The following is a 15,236-nucleotide window of genomic DNA, read 5'->3' on the forward strand; positions in this document are numbered from 1 at the left end:
TGTTTGTTCTCGGGTCTTGGGTGATTAATATGTATTTAAGTACCCATAACACAAGCTTTGCTAAGGTTACTTTGGGACTAGGTCAATTGGTGTGAATTGTCCCGTGATATTTATTTATTTATTTAAAATACAATCATAAGTTTGCAGTTAAAAAAATCCTATTCTCCATAGGTAAATTGATAATATGTGACTGTGTCTGGGAAAAGGGACCACTTTACCGGTATGGAGTTATTAATATCTCCTAAAACTAGCTAAAATGAGCTATTCAGTAAAAAAAGAATCGTTTTCCTAGGTGCAATAATTATTTTTTTATAAATTTTTAAACATGCAGTAGGCAAAATGTACGAGTCGAGAAAATTGATTTTAAAGTTTATGCTCGTGAAAAATACACTTCTACTAGGAAGTTATGGAATGATTGGTCCCAAGCTAATCTAGTATTAACAAAGATTAAATTCAGGCATCAATGGTCTCAATAACTATAATGATTTGGAAGGTAGTCAAAGAAGAACTTGCAGGAGTGGGAAAAAAATCAAGTATCTTAATTACTCATAATCTTAAGAAAATACCTTTTAAACAATGAATTATTAATTATGGTAATATATTTTAGGCAATAATAGAAGGGAAAAAATAAAAAAAGACCAGTATTTTCTATGTTTTTAATCGAAAATACTAACATTTCTATAAATCAGTTCTAATCAGTCTCATAAACAAAAATCAACTAAATAATATATTTTTTTTAAGTTATATCACAAAATCAGCCAAAATATACTTTAGCACAGAGATCCAAACATAATTAACGATACTTAATGCAATATTTAGAGAAATTATCGTGTTTTAAGTTTAGTGGTTTGACGATCATTTTCCTATGGAAGAATAATTAGGGTACCACTTGGGGGGCTTAGTAAAGTTTAGTGTCACAAGTAAAATAACTTACTATTTAACATGTTTTTATAATAAAAAATAACGTGTTGTCACTATGTTAAATAGTAAAGTAAATATTTTTCAACATTAAAGGATTAAAGTAAGTTTCTTCTACATTTTATACATTTCTAAGGAAAAAATAATTAATATACTAAGTCAGGTACCACTTTGTCACTAAACTTTACTTGTTTACAAAAATAAAAAAATCACACACAACAACTTGTCAAATTAAAGTACTTACTATAATCAAAATAAATCACATTTTTTTACTTGGTAAATACAGTTAACTGGATTCAAGGCGCTCATCAAGTTCCCTTTTTTACAAAAATATAAGTACATTATTCCTTTTTTGATTTCTGTGGCCCATTTGACCACAGTAGCCGCATTTGGGTGTTTTTCGTTTTTGGCTTTCCACTACTGTGAGCGCCGACGTCGACGGGGTGGCTGATTCAGTATTTATGAGCGGCATTTCGACGTCAAGTAACGGATCTTCTATAGCACTTATTGCAACGATTTTTATAAGTTTTATAGGTATATTTTTATAGCCCAATCTTCGCCCCCCGCCCTCCTTATCCTACCCTCAACTTATTATTTCGCTTCCCTGCATAACAGCGATCGAAATAAATCAAAATATTTCGCCTGTAAAATATTACCTCAAAGTGGTACCCTTGGTACTAAACTTCGTGACCTATTAGGATATTGAAATATTGTAATTATACAGGTATTATTTTACACAAAATGATATTTAAGGTATTAATAACCGATTAGTAACAAAAATCCATTTTACATATTTTCGGCAAATTTTGTAAAAATGCATATAACTCGGAAACTAGAATCGTCAAAGTGTCCCTTTTACTAGGTACAGTCATATATTAGAACTAAATGAGGTTGATTCTCATTTTATTGTATTTTTTTCATGTAAAAATATGTAATCTCGCTTCATATCAAATTAAATTTCATGATTCTAGGTCAATGGGAAGTAAGTGTGAAATCTTGACGGACAACGAAATGATTCTTTTTTTTTAAGGTTTCGTTTTTTTCTTTTGATACATGGAACCGTAAAAGCTGACATCTGAGCTGGAATTCTAGTGCCGTTGTTGCGGAAGCGCGGCCGCTCGCGCCTCCCACCGGCCGCGCAATCTCCGCCGGGATTACCGGGATTACCGCCGATCGCCTCACTAATTCGTATTAACCCCGCACTAGGTACTGTTACGATGCACTAAAAGCAGGTATGCGAGAAAGCATTATATTAATATTTATAGTAAATTGAATGCACAGCAATCATGTCTACGATCTATGAAAGCGACGGGTATAATTTCGCGGTACCCTACGGGGGTTTCATAATAGCATCCTTAATTCCTGGAGTATTCCTAGGATCAAGCTAAGCTGATATTTTATTTCGCCGAAGTCATCTCTAGGAAATGCGATTGGCAAGGTAATGCCAAGTTAAAGACTAAAGCATAATGAATTTTGTTCCGATCCCAGATTATTATTTAAGATTATGCAACTAATTATTTGCGCCAATTTTCTTGTGTATCATTTGCCATACCGTAATTTTATTATAATAGCTGGTTATTTAGCATTTTCCACCGCTTTGTAAGCATTCACATAAACTAACACAAATTATCATCCGGCAGACTAAGCGTTTCTTCTAAGCCTTTGAAATGCGTTATTTATTTTTATTAAGCGTCATTAGGCGATGTTTATTGCGTGGCGTATGAGTATGGATGTAGGAACACAGTTCGTTACGACGGACGTGAGATAAGAGCCTTTTTTAAAAACACTTTCACTGAGTAATTGCCTACAGTAAACACTAATAAGGAGACAAAGTTGCGCCGGGCTAACAGGCGGGCCCTAACGAGTCGATCATTAGAAAGTAAGACACGGAGGAAAGAAGCCGCGCAGTTACGTGGAGCACAGGAAAAGTGTAACCGATGGGAAAATTTCACAGCCGACAGTTCATAAAACTGATTTAGTGGGAGACAAGCAGGAAAACAAGTTTCGTTGCTTTTGGTACCTGTTGTTGAACTCGAATGGAAAGTTTACGCTATTTATAATTAGATGCCGGTGCGTGATCTCCAGATTGGGATGGGAGTGTTTTGATCGTTGTATCATGTTGAATGAAGGAAGACGCTAATTTTAATAAGCAACACCAGTCGTATGATAAAAATTATAACGGAGCAATGATTGCTAGTAGACATTGTATGTAAGTAAGTTGTAGAGGTCTCAAATCAATAAATTCAGTCAATTATCCAATATGTTTACCTATCTCAAAACCGAATTACGAGCAGGGCATGCTAAAAGTTAATCCAAATATTGATACCCTAGCGTTTCAATAATTTGCTTAAAACATGTGTTCCTCTCCTTATATGTAATTTATTCTTAGTTACAAAGTTGCATCCCATAAATAGCATTTTGCTGCTCGCCTGCGGATCGCTTGCGCAGTTTCCTCCGTGTCAGGGCATCATTGGGTAAGTACATTACGTCTCTATACTCCCATGACAATGTCGACAATCTTCATACGCGTATGTAAATTATTCTATACAACGCAACGTTTCTAGATAGAGATAAATGTACACAGTCATATGACCAGTTTACTAAAGAATGTGCATAATCAGTCGTGCATCTTAATCATTGTTACTTGCCTTTAGCCTTTATCTTAGTATTCTAGCGGCTGACGTGTGGATGAATCAAGCATGGCAAATGTAGATGTAGCCTTCGCATTAGCTGATTACGAAGTAGATAATTGCGTGAGTGATTTTGCTTAGCCTTCCGGCTTTACGCTATTTTAGTGTGAATATCCATAGGTTTTGTAAAACACGAATAAACGTTTGTTATGTATAGTTGGAATTGGATATTGATTTAACTTCAACATCGTGTGATTCTAAGTGCTAGGTAAAGCACGTTTAGCTATTTAGAAAAAACCTGTAGGTTTATTGCCGGCAAGCGGACGCTGCAATCGCATTCGCCTTTTTCTCTGTCAAACTGCATGCGATGCTGGTGATGGTGAAGGTAATTACAAACATTTAGCGTTAGAGCAATAAATATGGCTTATAATCTTTTGACAAGGGTTTTATTTTCACTTGCAGCTAGGGTCTAGCTAGTCAATTATTGGCTATAGGTACACCGCTATTATGTTACACTAGGACAAATTTGTCGCTGTAGTGTCGTTATGTGGCATTGGTACAATTGGAACAAGATAGGTAATGGTTCGAGTCTAATCTATCAAATCTAAACTACTATTATAAAGAGGTAAGTTTGTGAGTTTGTGGGGTTGTAGGGGTAACCTCTGGATCTACTGAACCGATTTAGACGAAATTCGGCACACAGATATTGACTCTCGGGGATATAGGATTGTTTTTATCCCGGAAAATTGCATAGTTCCCGTGGAATAGCGATAAACAAACTACAACAGCTTGTAGATTATATTTAAATAGATAAGTCAAATCTACCGGCGGGGAAACCACAGACATTTAAAAATGTCGATGTGTAAATGTAGTGGTAATTTATAAGCTTAGATTATAACTGTAAGAGCGGCGTAAGACAAGCAAGCCGCTGCACTTACCACGTCGTGGGAAACCAATCACCGTGGATCAATGGGGGCATCGATCACACTGTTGCCAATACCGACGCAATACTACAGTTATTGAATTATAATAAAACTACGACCCGGTAACGTCTTACCTCTTACACATAAAAAGTTACAGACCCGTTATAACTAAATTATGTTTTGTCTTTGTCCAGCAAAGGTTAATGTCAAAATGACAGAACGTAAGAACGAATGTTAAACTAACAGAAACTTAACAAGCGTTTGCAAATAATGAAATCAAAGTTTACCCGCCTATATCTTCACAAACGTTACTCTTAGCAGCGTAAGATTAGGCAATTTAATGCAGTTTACAATGAAAAAAACTTTATTATACGCCAAATTACAGTTAGACTAATGGGCCGACCGGCAGAATAACAACGGAATACTTAATGCATGTAATCTAACTGTTTCATGCACATAAGCAAACAAAGTCAAGCGAGCATGATGTTTATTTAATAGTAGCTTAATTTATACGTAAGTGTTACAAAAAAATTAGCGTCTACAGGTGCTACTTCTGCAATGAATGGCCAATGACCAAGCAACTTACAATACTGTAAGGCATGACACATAAGTAAATACATACTTACACGAGTTTTTAAATGTAGGTGTGCACGTTACGACAGATAAGCTTGGGGTCAAATCTATAAATCCGTCAACGCGAATACGAGCGAAGCCGGGTCGCCATAATCAATAGAAAGTTAGGTAAGTTCTAACTAGCGCTAATACGTTACGTAACGTATGGGGTAGCGAGCGTTTGTTGGCAGCGGCCGGTGGGTGGGTGCAGGTAGATCTCTTGTTTACACAGTCCACTTCCGAGTGTCGCAACGTTGCTCACGCGCACGTGCCACGCCCACGCGGCCAGGGCTGGCGATCGCGCACGTGATTGTTAATGAAACTTGCAGTTACCCTTATTACCCTGGCGGTGAAGTGCGTCTGGCATGTTTGCTGCGGACAGAGTTGGTGACCTTTTGCTCTGATAAGAAAACACCTCTGGTATTTAATGGAAAGAAAAATGGATCCAGCAATGAACTACTAATAAATGTTTGTAATACGTGCCCCTTGCCGTGACATCTCTAAATATTTAATTTAATTTAATTTAGTTAGCAATTCGAGTGTTGACATAAATTGAAACTGCACGTTTACGGAAAAAAAAGAAAGATTGGATACTTAGAGCTCTAATTAATCTTGCAAACAAGACTTTTTATTTTGAGCTGCAGTTTTGTAGCAATATAGGTAAGTACGTATTTTGAACATTCGAACAGTATTTTCAAGTGATGGGATTCAGAAAATTAGACTCTTAATCTTTGGCGCAATCACGCTATGACAAATTAGCTGTCATGTGTAGAATTTCGCACTTCTCGTCATAAAAAACGACAACGTAGATAATGAATGCAGATAGCTTTCTTTACTTTGTATTGTCTGCTACTAGTTATCACACTGCTAAAAAGCTACGAAGAACTGCCTATATAATAACAGACTTTCTTTATTACCATAATGCGCATGCGCAGCCCTATTGTTTAGAAGAAAATGAAAAACACCGGGAGACAATCACGCTGCATCCGACCGAACGAACCGCCATTTACGTAACGGATGGCAATTGCTTGACATTTGCATAGAACCTTCTATGAATGAAACAAGGCTGAGTGTTTGTTGCGCGATAAAACCCACACAGCAATGCAATAAGAAACACAGGAAAAAGTTCTGCGGTCACACGTAGTCTTACTTTTTGCGTAGAGCCCTCAGCGAGTTACAACTTCCGCAAGGAGTAAAACAAATGTAGCTACAGTTACAAGAAATCACAATTACACATCCGCTCGTTTGGTTTCGTTTGACGTTGATTTGTTTGTAGTGTTTCGGATAAGCAAACTTTTAGCTTGCAGCGCCAACATTTCAGGACCGATATAACTAAGGTGTCTTCAAAAAAAGAGCCCACCTTTTTCAAAAAAGGTCACCAACGCACCTAGTTATTCTACTTACGTTATAAAAATGTCCATGGATAACTTAAACGCTCGTTTCCCCCTATCATGCAAAAAAAAACTGCTTGATGTTCTAGCACGCTAGTTTGTATTGCATACGTGTTCAGTCCTACGTAAGTACCTATCTAGTTAGCTTGTGTGAAAGGCCTTTTCTTCGCACTAAACGCCTCTATGGTACATAAATGCTCAGTCCAACAAACGTTGTGCAATGAGGAAATGTTGAATACTTTCATTGCAAGCAACAGGAAAGTTCCAGTTGCAGCCCATTGCAGTTCTCAGAAGGCAAGATTAATGAACAAAATCGTTTAACTAAGTATAATATACAGAGGCCGCGAGATAAATCAAGCGTTATTTTATTATGTACCTACGTGCGTCAGTTCAAATAGCGGTCTGACTTGTGTCCATGCATGTTAAGAAGTTGAAGAAGCTTTTCGAGACAATTAACTATACCTTCAAACTTGCGCGTGACACTCGGTAGATCCCTGTCACAGTCAGCATTTCACCGAGTGCCACGTCTACCTTGTTAAGGTATAGTGAAATTACTTAGTAATTTAAGATTATTGTAAGATGATTGATATGGTTCCAAAAATCCATGTGATTTTGATAATCGGTCGTCAGTTAGGTACTTACCTTACACGTCGTCGATTTATATAAATATGTATGTAGGTACATGTGCACGAGTTACACAGGCCTATACTACACTAATCATCGAGACAAAAAAAAGTCCAACTTAATTGCCTGATTCACATTATTCCAGCAAAACCGTTCCAGGAGCATAACATTGCGGTGCTCGATCAATCTTGTATAACTCGCGTTTGGTTTGTGACCCCGCAATGTATTGCTACTGGCACGATTTTACTGAATTAATGTGAACCGGCCATAAGGATCATTTGACCATTGAACTCTACCGATGTAAAGTTAGTGTCGTAATAATATTTTATAATGGGTATCGGTGGGCATTAGGAGGTTATCGATGGAAATACTGGTAAGAGGGAGCAGTAATGGGCCGCGATTGGCCACACCTGTCACGAGGGCCGCTCGCCGCCGTATTTCTGCGCCCGCGCCGACGTCAGCGACGGATACCCATTGTTGCGTCACTGATTCACTTACAAGTTATCTCACCATTCGTGCATTCTCAGCACATCAATTATTTTAATGTCTATTATTATTTAATTATATTTAAGAGAATGGTTGTTAATTTACCATATCGGACCGAGATATTCGACTGTAAAGCTTTTAGGAAGTCAATCACTCACGTGATGCAAGAAGGCCGTGTTTACAATTACGATTAAATAGTACATTATGCACCACTTATCCATAGGTAGTAACTGTTAATTGCAAGTAATCATTTGCGACACCAAATAGTTAGAGAAATCAGCAATAAATATATTCCACATAGTACCTTCTGTTGTCCAATATATCATGTTAGGTGTTATATCGTAAAACCAAGTATAAATTACAAAATAAGCTCGCCGCCTGCGCCCATGACAAAGTAAAGACACTTAAACTTCAACAGCAAACTAAACATGTCAAACGCGTGCTAACTGCGGAGGCGCTAACTATCCAAGCTCGCATAGTTACCGTTAAGTTGACAACATAGAGTTTTACAGCCACATTATAGATCAAGATCTGTAACGTTGGTATAAAGTTTCATTATCAGCGTGCATCATAATGAGGTGCGGTGTAGTTGCGCTCGCGTCGCTCGCCGCGCCGAGATGGATTGCGGGTGGAGTGTAATAACCTCGGTATGCACATCGCGCGTGTGCGGGGGGAGGCTCGCGAAGAGGGAGGTAGGGTGTCCAGAGTGCGAATTCCTCGGCCTGCCAAGGAGGACGGGTGTCGCGCCCTGCCCTGTCGCAGATACGTCGACACATCTTTAAAGGTTGGCTCACAAATGTAGACGTAGAATAGTAAAAAGTTAGCGTATATTGTTGACAGTAGTGTGCGTTGATGAATTTGATGATAGTGTCGTTAAACTACAAAATTTCATCAAACAAATAGATCAATCCGAACACTGGAAGTGGATGAAAAGTAAGTTGCGAGTAGATGTTAGATTTAATTCAAAACTAACATAAAGGTGAACATGAATAAAAAGCTTGTAAGAAGCAGAATACAAATAAATAAACAAGATTATCTCGAAATGTTGGTCGATTCTTAATGCTAGATAATAGGACGTTTTCTACGAATGCATGGTTTAGTCGTTTTGTTATAAAAAAGATAACAACAGTCAGAAAAACCCAAACCGATTTTTGACGATGATGCCATCCTCGGGCATTCCACGAATCCTTTACTCGTAATCTAAAGGACTGAAGCCAATAAAACCAAAGTCATCAGCAAACTTAATGCATTTAACTCCTGTCTGGCTACCATCCAAGGCTGACATAAATCAGTGATAAAAACGGCTGTATGAAATGAATGCATATTCAAATTTAAGCTTGATCACTAATCATTCCTGTTATTTTGTATCATGCCATGGGCCGTTGAACAAAACCTTTAAAGCTACGCTTTAACATTTTACAAAATTAATGCAAGCAATTTTGTGACGGCCAGAATTCGTCCTTCGCGACAAAACAATGCTGAAACAAAACGAATTGGCAATGGTGAACATTCTTTTACTCGAAAGAATTTAAGAATATGTAGGACGGTGTAACAAATTATTAATAATGGTTTGGAACACGAAATGGTCGAGTAGCGCCGTCTAATGAGATACGGTCGCCGGACAAGTCTCGGATAGGTCGTGATTGGGGCGCAAAAAATCAATTGGGTAATATGTTTTATCGAGTTTTGGTATGACGTACCTATTCATGATTGTAACATGTCCGACAACAAAGATAGCCACGTGTTTTTCTGGTTGTACTGCGTGAATAAAACTAATTAAGAGATTCATAGAATTACAATTAGTCATTATTGTAAATCAAAATACTATATTGCCCTCTTAATAACAATAAAAAAAAACTTAAATTTCCTACGAGATTAACTCGTTACTATAATTTTTGTTAGATGGGCAGGAAAATAAAAAGTTATCCTCTTGATACTTGATCCTACATTTAATCAAAGTATCCTTAACGTTAAAGTTAATTCTAGTTTATTACTCGGCGGGATTACCCGAGTAAGTATCAATAAAATATTAAATATCATAGAGCTACTGGTGCAGGTGCGGTTACTAAAAACTTCATTAAGCATACGTAAATATACAATGTTATATTTATTGACAACCCATAAGTTATACTTTACACGTCGTTGCTACTTAGATACACGTGATTTGGTCAAATAGATGAGCATAAAAATACATAAAATTACAGTTTTAAAGATTTATCATGTTCGGGATCGTAATTAGGGATTTGTATCTCAGTTAGCAGAAACGGAATACCTACTTACATCTATCTATATTTCTTTGCTTTCCGTCTGTCTCTTTGTACATCCGTCCGCTGACCCTTCTTTATCAAGAGGAGAGGAGGTATTTAGCTGAAATTAATATCAAATATTCAAGTACATACCTCTAGAGCAGTGAAAAAATCGAGCTAAAGATGTCAGTAACTAATCTAAAATGACTCCACACGGCGTACATTTTGCTCAGAAGCTGGACTCTGTTAATAATGGATAATCATAATTTTCCTTTTCCTACTACGTATTACACTTGTACTACCTACAAATTTGCACAGAACTCTAAACGACGGGTTCGACTCGTACCTACTTGGCCAATTTTTTATTATTAAATTAAAACCCGACAGAGTTCTTAAACCACTTACTTTAAAAGCTATTGATCTTTAGTCGATTGTTCAACAAGGGACTAAAACAAGCCATAATGACCATCGCTAGTTTGAGTGTCATTATGGTTGTTTAATCTCGCGTTAAACACTCAATACTTTATTGCTCTACTCTACTTTTCACTTTGAATACGAGGAAAAAAAACGACTTCCTATACCTACAAAATTAAAATATTACTTTTTTACAAATTGCATATTTAGTCAACAGACTCAAACTTGAAAACTATTTTAAAACTAATTGGACTATGCATAATAAAATGAATTCATCCTGAACATAATTAAATATAATCATTTTCGTTATCATTGATCGTGTTTCACGAAATTAAATAGTTTGTTTTTTATATTTTTGAACATTTGTAATTTTGAGGTTATTTTCACGCCTTAAAAATTGTCAATAACAATCAATAAAAATGGCGATAGCCCTCTATTCACAAACGGCGTGATTGGTGGTTGGGTTTCAAGAGTATATAAAAAAATACTTTAATCCCTAGAGATTAATAAGGAGCTTAAGTCCCGATATGCAGACTAATGCAGAGACTAAAGTAATATTCTATCTTTGAGTTTTCCTTTCTAGTTTAGGTTAGCTTGAAAAGATCCCTTTTAGGGATAAGTTCGCCTTTGTTCTCGTTTGATTTTGTTGTTTTCTTTTTGTATTATTTTATGTTTTATGTACAAATAAAGTATTTACATTTTAAGAACATGAGAAGTGAAAAAATAATTATGTTACATTATCTCATTTCATCCACTCAAAGGTTGACTGGTGGAAATCCTTTAAAGGACCAAGTTCGCCTATGTACAAGTATATTAATGATTAGCAATTGTATTTACATATTTCTTTATTTTTGCATAACAAATTAGTTACATGCATACATATATTGTAAAAGTAATAATTGCGGTGGTAAAGTCAAATGACAATGTAGAGTCACTTGAGAATTAACGCAGTGAACGCGGATTGCATCTACGCAATTTAAATTACATATTAAAATTATTCATGTTGTAGTGTGTGTAACCATTTATTTGATTGGGGTTTGTTGTTATTTGCATAATGCTAGGCCCCGTATCATTTAAAATACAATAAACCCGTATGCGAGTCAAAGCTGCGACTGATATTCATCAAAATATAAACAAAGCAATGAAAAGCATCTAGCGTGGCGCGTACGTACTATAATTACCACTTGATCCAGGTACACGGGCTAATTTAATAAGAGCGTTTCAACGGTGCAGATGTTCCCATTCGGAGCGACAGACAAAAGGCGTTAACGTTATAGAGATGCGTTCACAAAGCAGAGAACAGATGCGCGCGTCGACATGGCATTTGTCTGTAAATCACATAGGCAAACAGCACACATACGCGCGGGTCGCTCGTGGCGACACGGCGCGCGAGTGTGAGTGTACCTGCTACCAAGGCTGCACGGGCGCAGGGCAGACCTGCCCCTACCTGCCAATCGCGCATTCTTGCTCTATCTGCGGACTGTCGGAAGGTTCTGCCTCGCATGTGTCGTAACGGTTCCTGCGTGCTTGCATTGACGACCTGAACTTTACTGACAGTTGTGTTCTCGGCGACAGATCAACCGATGTTTGACAGTACCAACATTGATTGACGTTGTAATTATAAATGCCAAACGTTCAATGGATTTTAATGCGGGCTTATAGCACTGTGAGGCCTTTTACCTTAAAAATAAGTTCAAACTCAATTACTACGTTTATTGTTGATTTGAAACAAGATATGAACGACTGGATTCGCTATACAGATTAATTAACGCTTAGGGTAAATATTCTGTAAGAGAATGTTGTGCCTGCTGCTGGCACCGAAATGCCAACAAGTTTATTTAATATTATAAAAGCCTAATTCGTTATAAAAAAATAACTATTAGAAATTTAGAAAAACTACGCCCACATAACACAGAAACGAGGTTTATAAAAGTCGCAAATATTTATCGTCCTCAATTTTACTTTTAAACCTTGGCAGCTGACCTCGAAATTGAATAAGGAAATGAAGATCAGTCTAGTCGAATTAAAATTGCAAAGCGTTGTACTTATATCCGTTTCCAAATTCGTTTTACTTCTCTATTCTGCGAATCTCACCACATCTACCGCTACATATAGGTAGAGGGAGAAATTAAACGTTTAGAACTCGATAGATTCTTTTGTATGTATACTTTGTATCTTTATTATTTGAAATGAAACACACATGAGTTAAGTACTTAAGTGGTTTGAAATTATAAAATGGACATTTAACTTTGTAGAGGTGTATTCAATATTCAAATTAAATTAAATCAAATCATACCTACTAAATTAAATGTGCACGCGTCTTTATGCTCTCTTTGATGCGCAAGAACATAGTCTCAAGATAAAAAATAGGTACTTACTGATTATCTATCTCACTATAGCTGGGACCAGCCGCATGCACCTTAATCCCCCTTGTTGCATCATGATTCATGTCAGAGTTTAGTCGAGTCACGCGAGTAAATGTCGATTCCCTTGTATTGTTTATATTGTCTTAACCGAAGCACAGTCAATAGTTCATAGGTACGCCTCAAACGACGAACATTTCGCAACTTGACGGATGTTCGGAATGGACACTTCAAAAGAGTGTTTAACTGGTAAATTTATGTGGTATTTTATTGGTGGAGCTGTAAGGTGTTTTTGATTGTGTAAGATTGTGAGGGGACGGGCGGGAGGGGCACCGACAGGTGCGCGAGGCCGGCGCGCGCGCATGGGACGGGCGGCGAAGGCCACGAGCGGCGTTCTCCGCGTGAACCTAGACAACCACTATCGTTTAACCCCATCAAGATTATGTCAGTTTCGCTTAGCATGACCTCCTTTATACTTAAGACACTGCAGATGAATTTCGAATACCGAATATTCCGTCATGCTACCTAATGTTTCTCACAATGAATCATGCTTGTTGAAAGAAGTCATCATCGCGACCTTAAACCTAAAACTAGGCTTACATCCAAATCATCTAACCAATTTTAGTGCGGTAGAGTTGCCAAATTAGTTGGCACCCAGATCAATTAAGTAGGTGCTCATTTTTCCTGCGACAGGTGGATAATGTCACAGTTTCTTACATCATCGGAACACATTTATAAATCAGTAGAGCTGTAAAATGTTAACGTGTTTCTTGTGCAAGCTCGTCGCCCCAGAAAATTCGTTTCGTTTACTCTAGATGTTGCCATACTGCTGATTCGATTCGGGCGGTCTGACAAATAATAATCTGCAGAAAGCAGGTTTTTACCGAAGTAAAAGCTAGTCAACTTTTGGCTCGCGCTCATTTGTTTACCATCAGTTATAAGTAGTCTCTATTTCATTAGCGTCACATTTTAGTATGATCTTTGTGACACTTGCTTTGAGTGATGTCAAAAAGTAGACCATGTATTTTTTGTCGAAAGTTTAGATAGGTACTCAAACAAAGATCATGATAGTTGACTCAACTATAGCTGAAATGTACTGTGAATTACAGTAAACAGTGAATAAACAATTTTAATAATAGATGGATAATCCTTATATTTTTTAGCTTTAATGTAGGTAATACTAGCTACTAAGGATAACAACTCACCTCTTTAAGACCATCGAGACGGCCGAGAGATTTTGACTGTCGCAGCGGCAAGAATGCCTTGAGTGCGTCCATACGCGAGCGTTCGGGCTCAGCATTGGTGGCGGCGGTGAGGTCGGCGCAGGAGAGGCGGGCCTTGCGGCGCTTGTCCAGCAGCTGCTTGGCCGTGCGCGAGCGGCGCTGCGCCGGCGCCGCCGCCTCCTCCTCCGGCTCGCTGCACACCTCGCGCGACGCGTGGACGGTGTGCCGACGCCGCGACACCGGCGGCGACGTCAGACGCGATACCAGCGACTCGAACATGGCGACTATTCACCGACTTCAGCGATCAGCCACCACTGCTCACGACACCCCACCGACCCATCTTGTTACGACGCCTGCGTTATCCCTCATCGAAATCCTACAACCAAACATTCTCTGTGACGTTTCGAATTGTTGTAACGACCCCAACAGTGAACTCCCTATGGCCTCGTTTGACATGCGATCATAGTTCCGAGCGTATAGATTTGGTTCGTCGAACAATTCGCGCTGGTGCTGTCACTGGACTGAAACGATCGTGAACACTCGAATTGGCTTTGTTTGGTTTCATTCACATTATAAGCATACTGTGACGGTTCCTATACAATTCCGGAAATGGCAGAGCAGAACGCATTTGTGCTGGAACAAAACCGAAGCGGTCCCAAGCAGATAAATTTGGTGCTAAATTTAAACAATGAGGTTTTGAAAGAACATCTGAGTTCTTTTTCACACGTTAAATGCTGAGTACGTACTATAGGTTCGTTAACCTAGTTACCGAATTAATATAGTCGTAATTAAGAGAGACTGAGAGTCGCGTCGCGTTTCGTCGCAGCTTGGACGGCAGCAGACGACTCAGGCCGCGCGGTCGCGGTTGAAAGTATGCCGTCGTCAGCGACTCGAGTGTCCAAAACATTGTCGTGGCAAGCTGCCACTGACACGCGACTCGTCGAAATAGACGCACACAAGGCCACAACCGACAGTGAAAATAGAAACAATCCGAGAAAATTCATATCATTTATCACCTTGTCATTAAAATACGCGGCTATTCGCTAATATTACTAACCTCTTTAGTTAATTAACGGAAATTAGTAAAAACACGATTGAAAACACGTTACACATTTTCTACAAAAGTGTATAGCAGCTTTTTAATTGACTAGATCAAATACTTTTCATCTGGTGACAGGCTAAATAAATGGACGTGCTCTATTATTATCATTATTCTAGCTTTCAACTACTGGCATTATAATTACTACAAGGTGTTGTGTGTGAAAAATTTATTTTCAGGGTGAGCATACACCGCAGCGTATCAAGTGCGAATAGCTATTAACTTTGGGTATTATCTTAATCAGTCCAATGTCAAATGTGGTGGTCGGCAACGGGCACGCGGCATTCATATTCATATTTTTATCATT

At 38.1% G+C, this 15,236-nt stretch overlaps 2 protein-coding genes across 2 annotated transcripts in view; both read right to left on the reverse strand.

The window, feature by feature from the left end:
- LOC141441220 (uncharacterized) overlaps positions 1-15,236 on the reverse strand; it is a 215,571-nt gene that overhangs the window by 134,137 nt on the left and 66,198 nt on the right. The gene's annotated exons all lie outside the window — the stretch shown is intronic.
- LOC141441134 (uncharacterized) overlaps positions 1-15,236 on the reverse strand; it is a 109,001-nt gene that overhangs the window by 83,819 nt on the left and 9,946 nt on the right. The window contains exon 2 of the mRNA XM_074105820.1: positions 13,813-14,206. Within this exon, the coding sequence (XP_073961921.1) occupies positions 13,813-14,109 (297 nt within the window). The 5' untranslated portion in view covers positions 14,110-14,206. The remainder of the gene's footprint in view (positions 1-13,812; positions 14,207-15,236) is intronic.

Source organism: Choristoneura fumiferana, chromosome 23 (assembly GCF_025370935.1).
Source record: "Choristoneura fumiferana chromosome 23, NRCan_CFum_1, whole genome shotgun sequence".
Classification (NCBI taxonomy): domain Eukaryota; kingdom Metazoa; phylum Arthropoda; class Insecta; order Lepidoptera; family Tortricidae; genus Choristoneura; species Choristoneura fumiferana.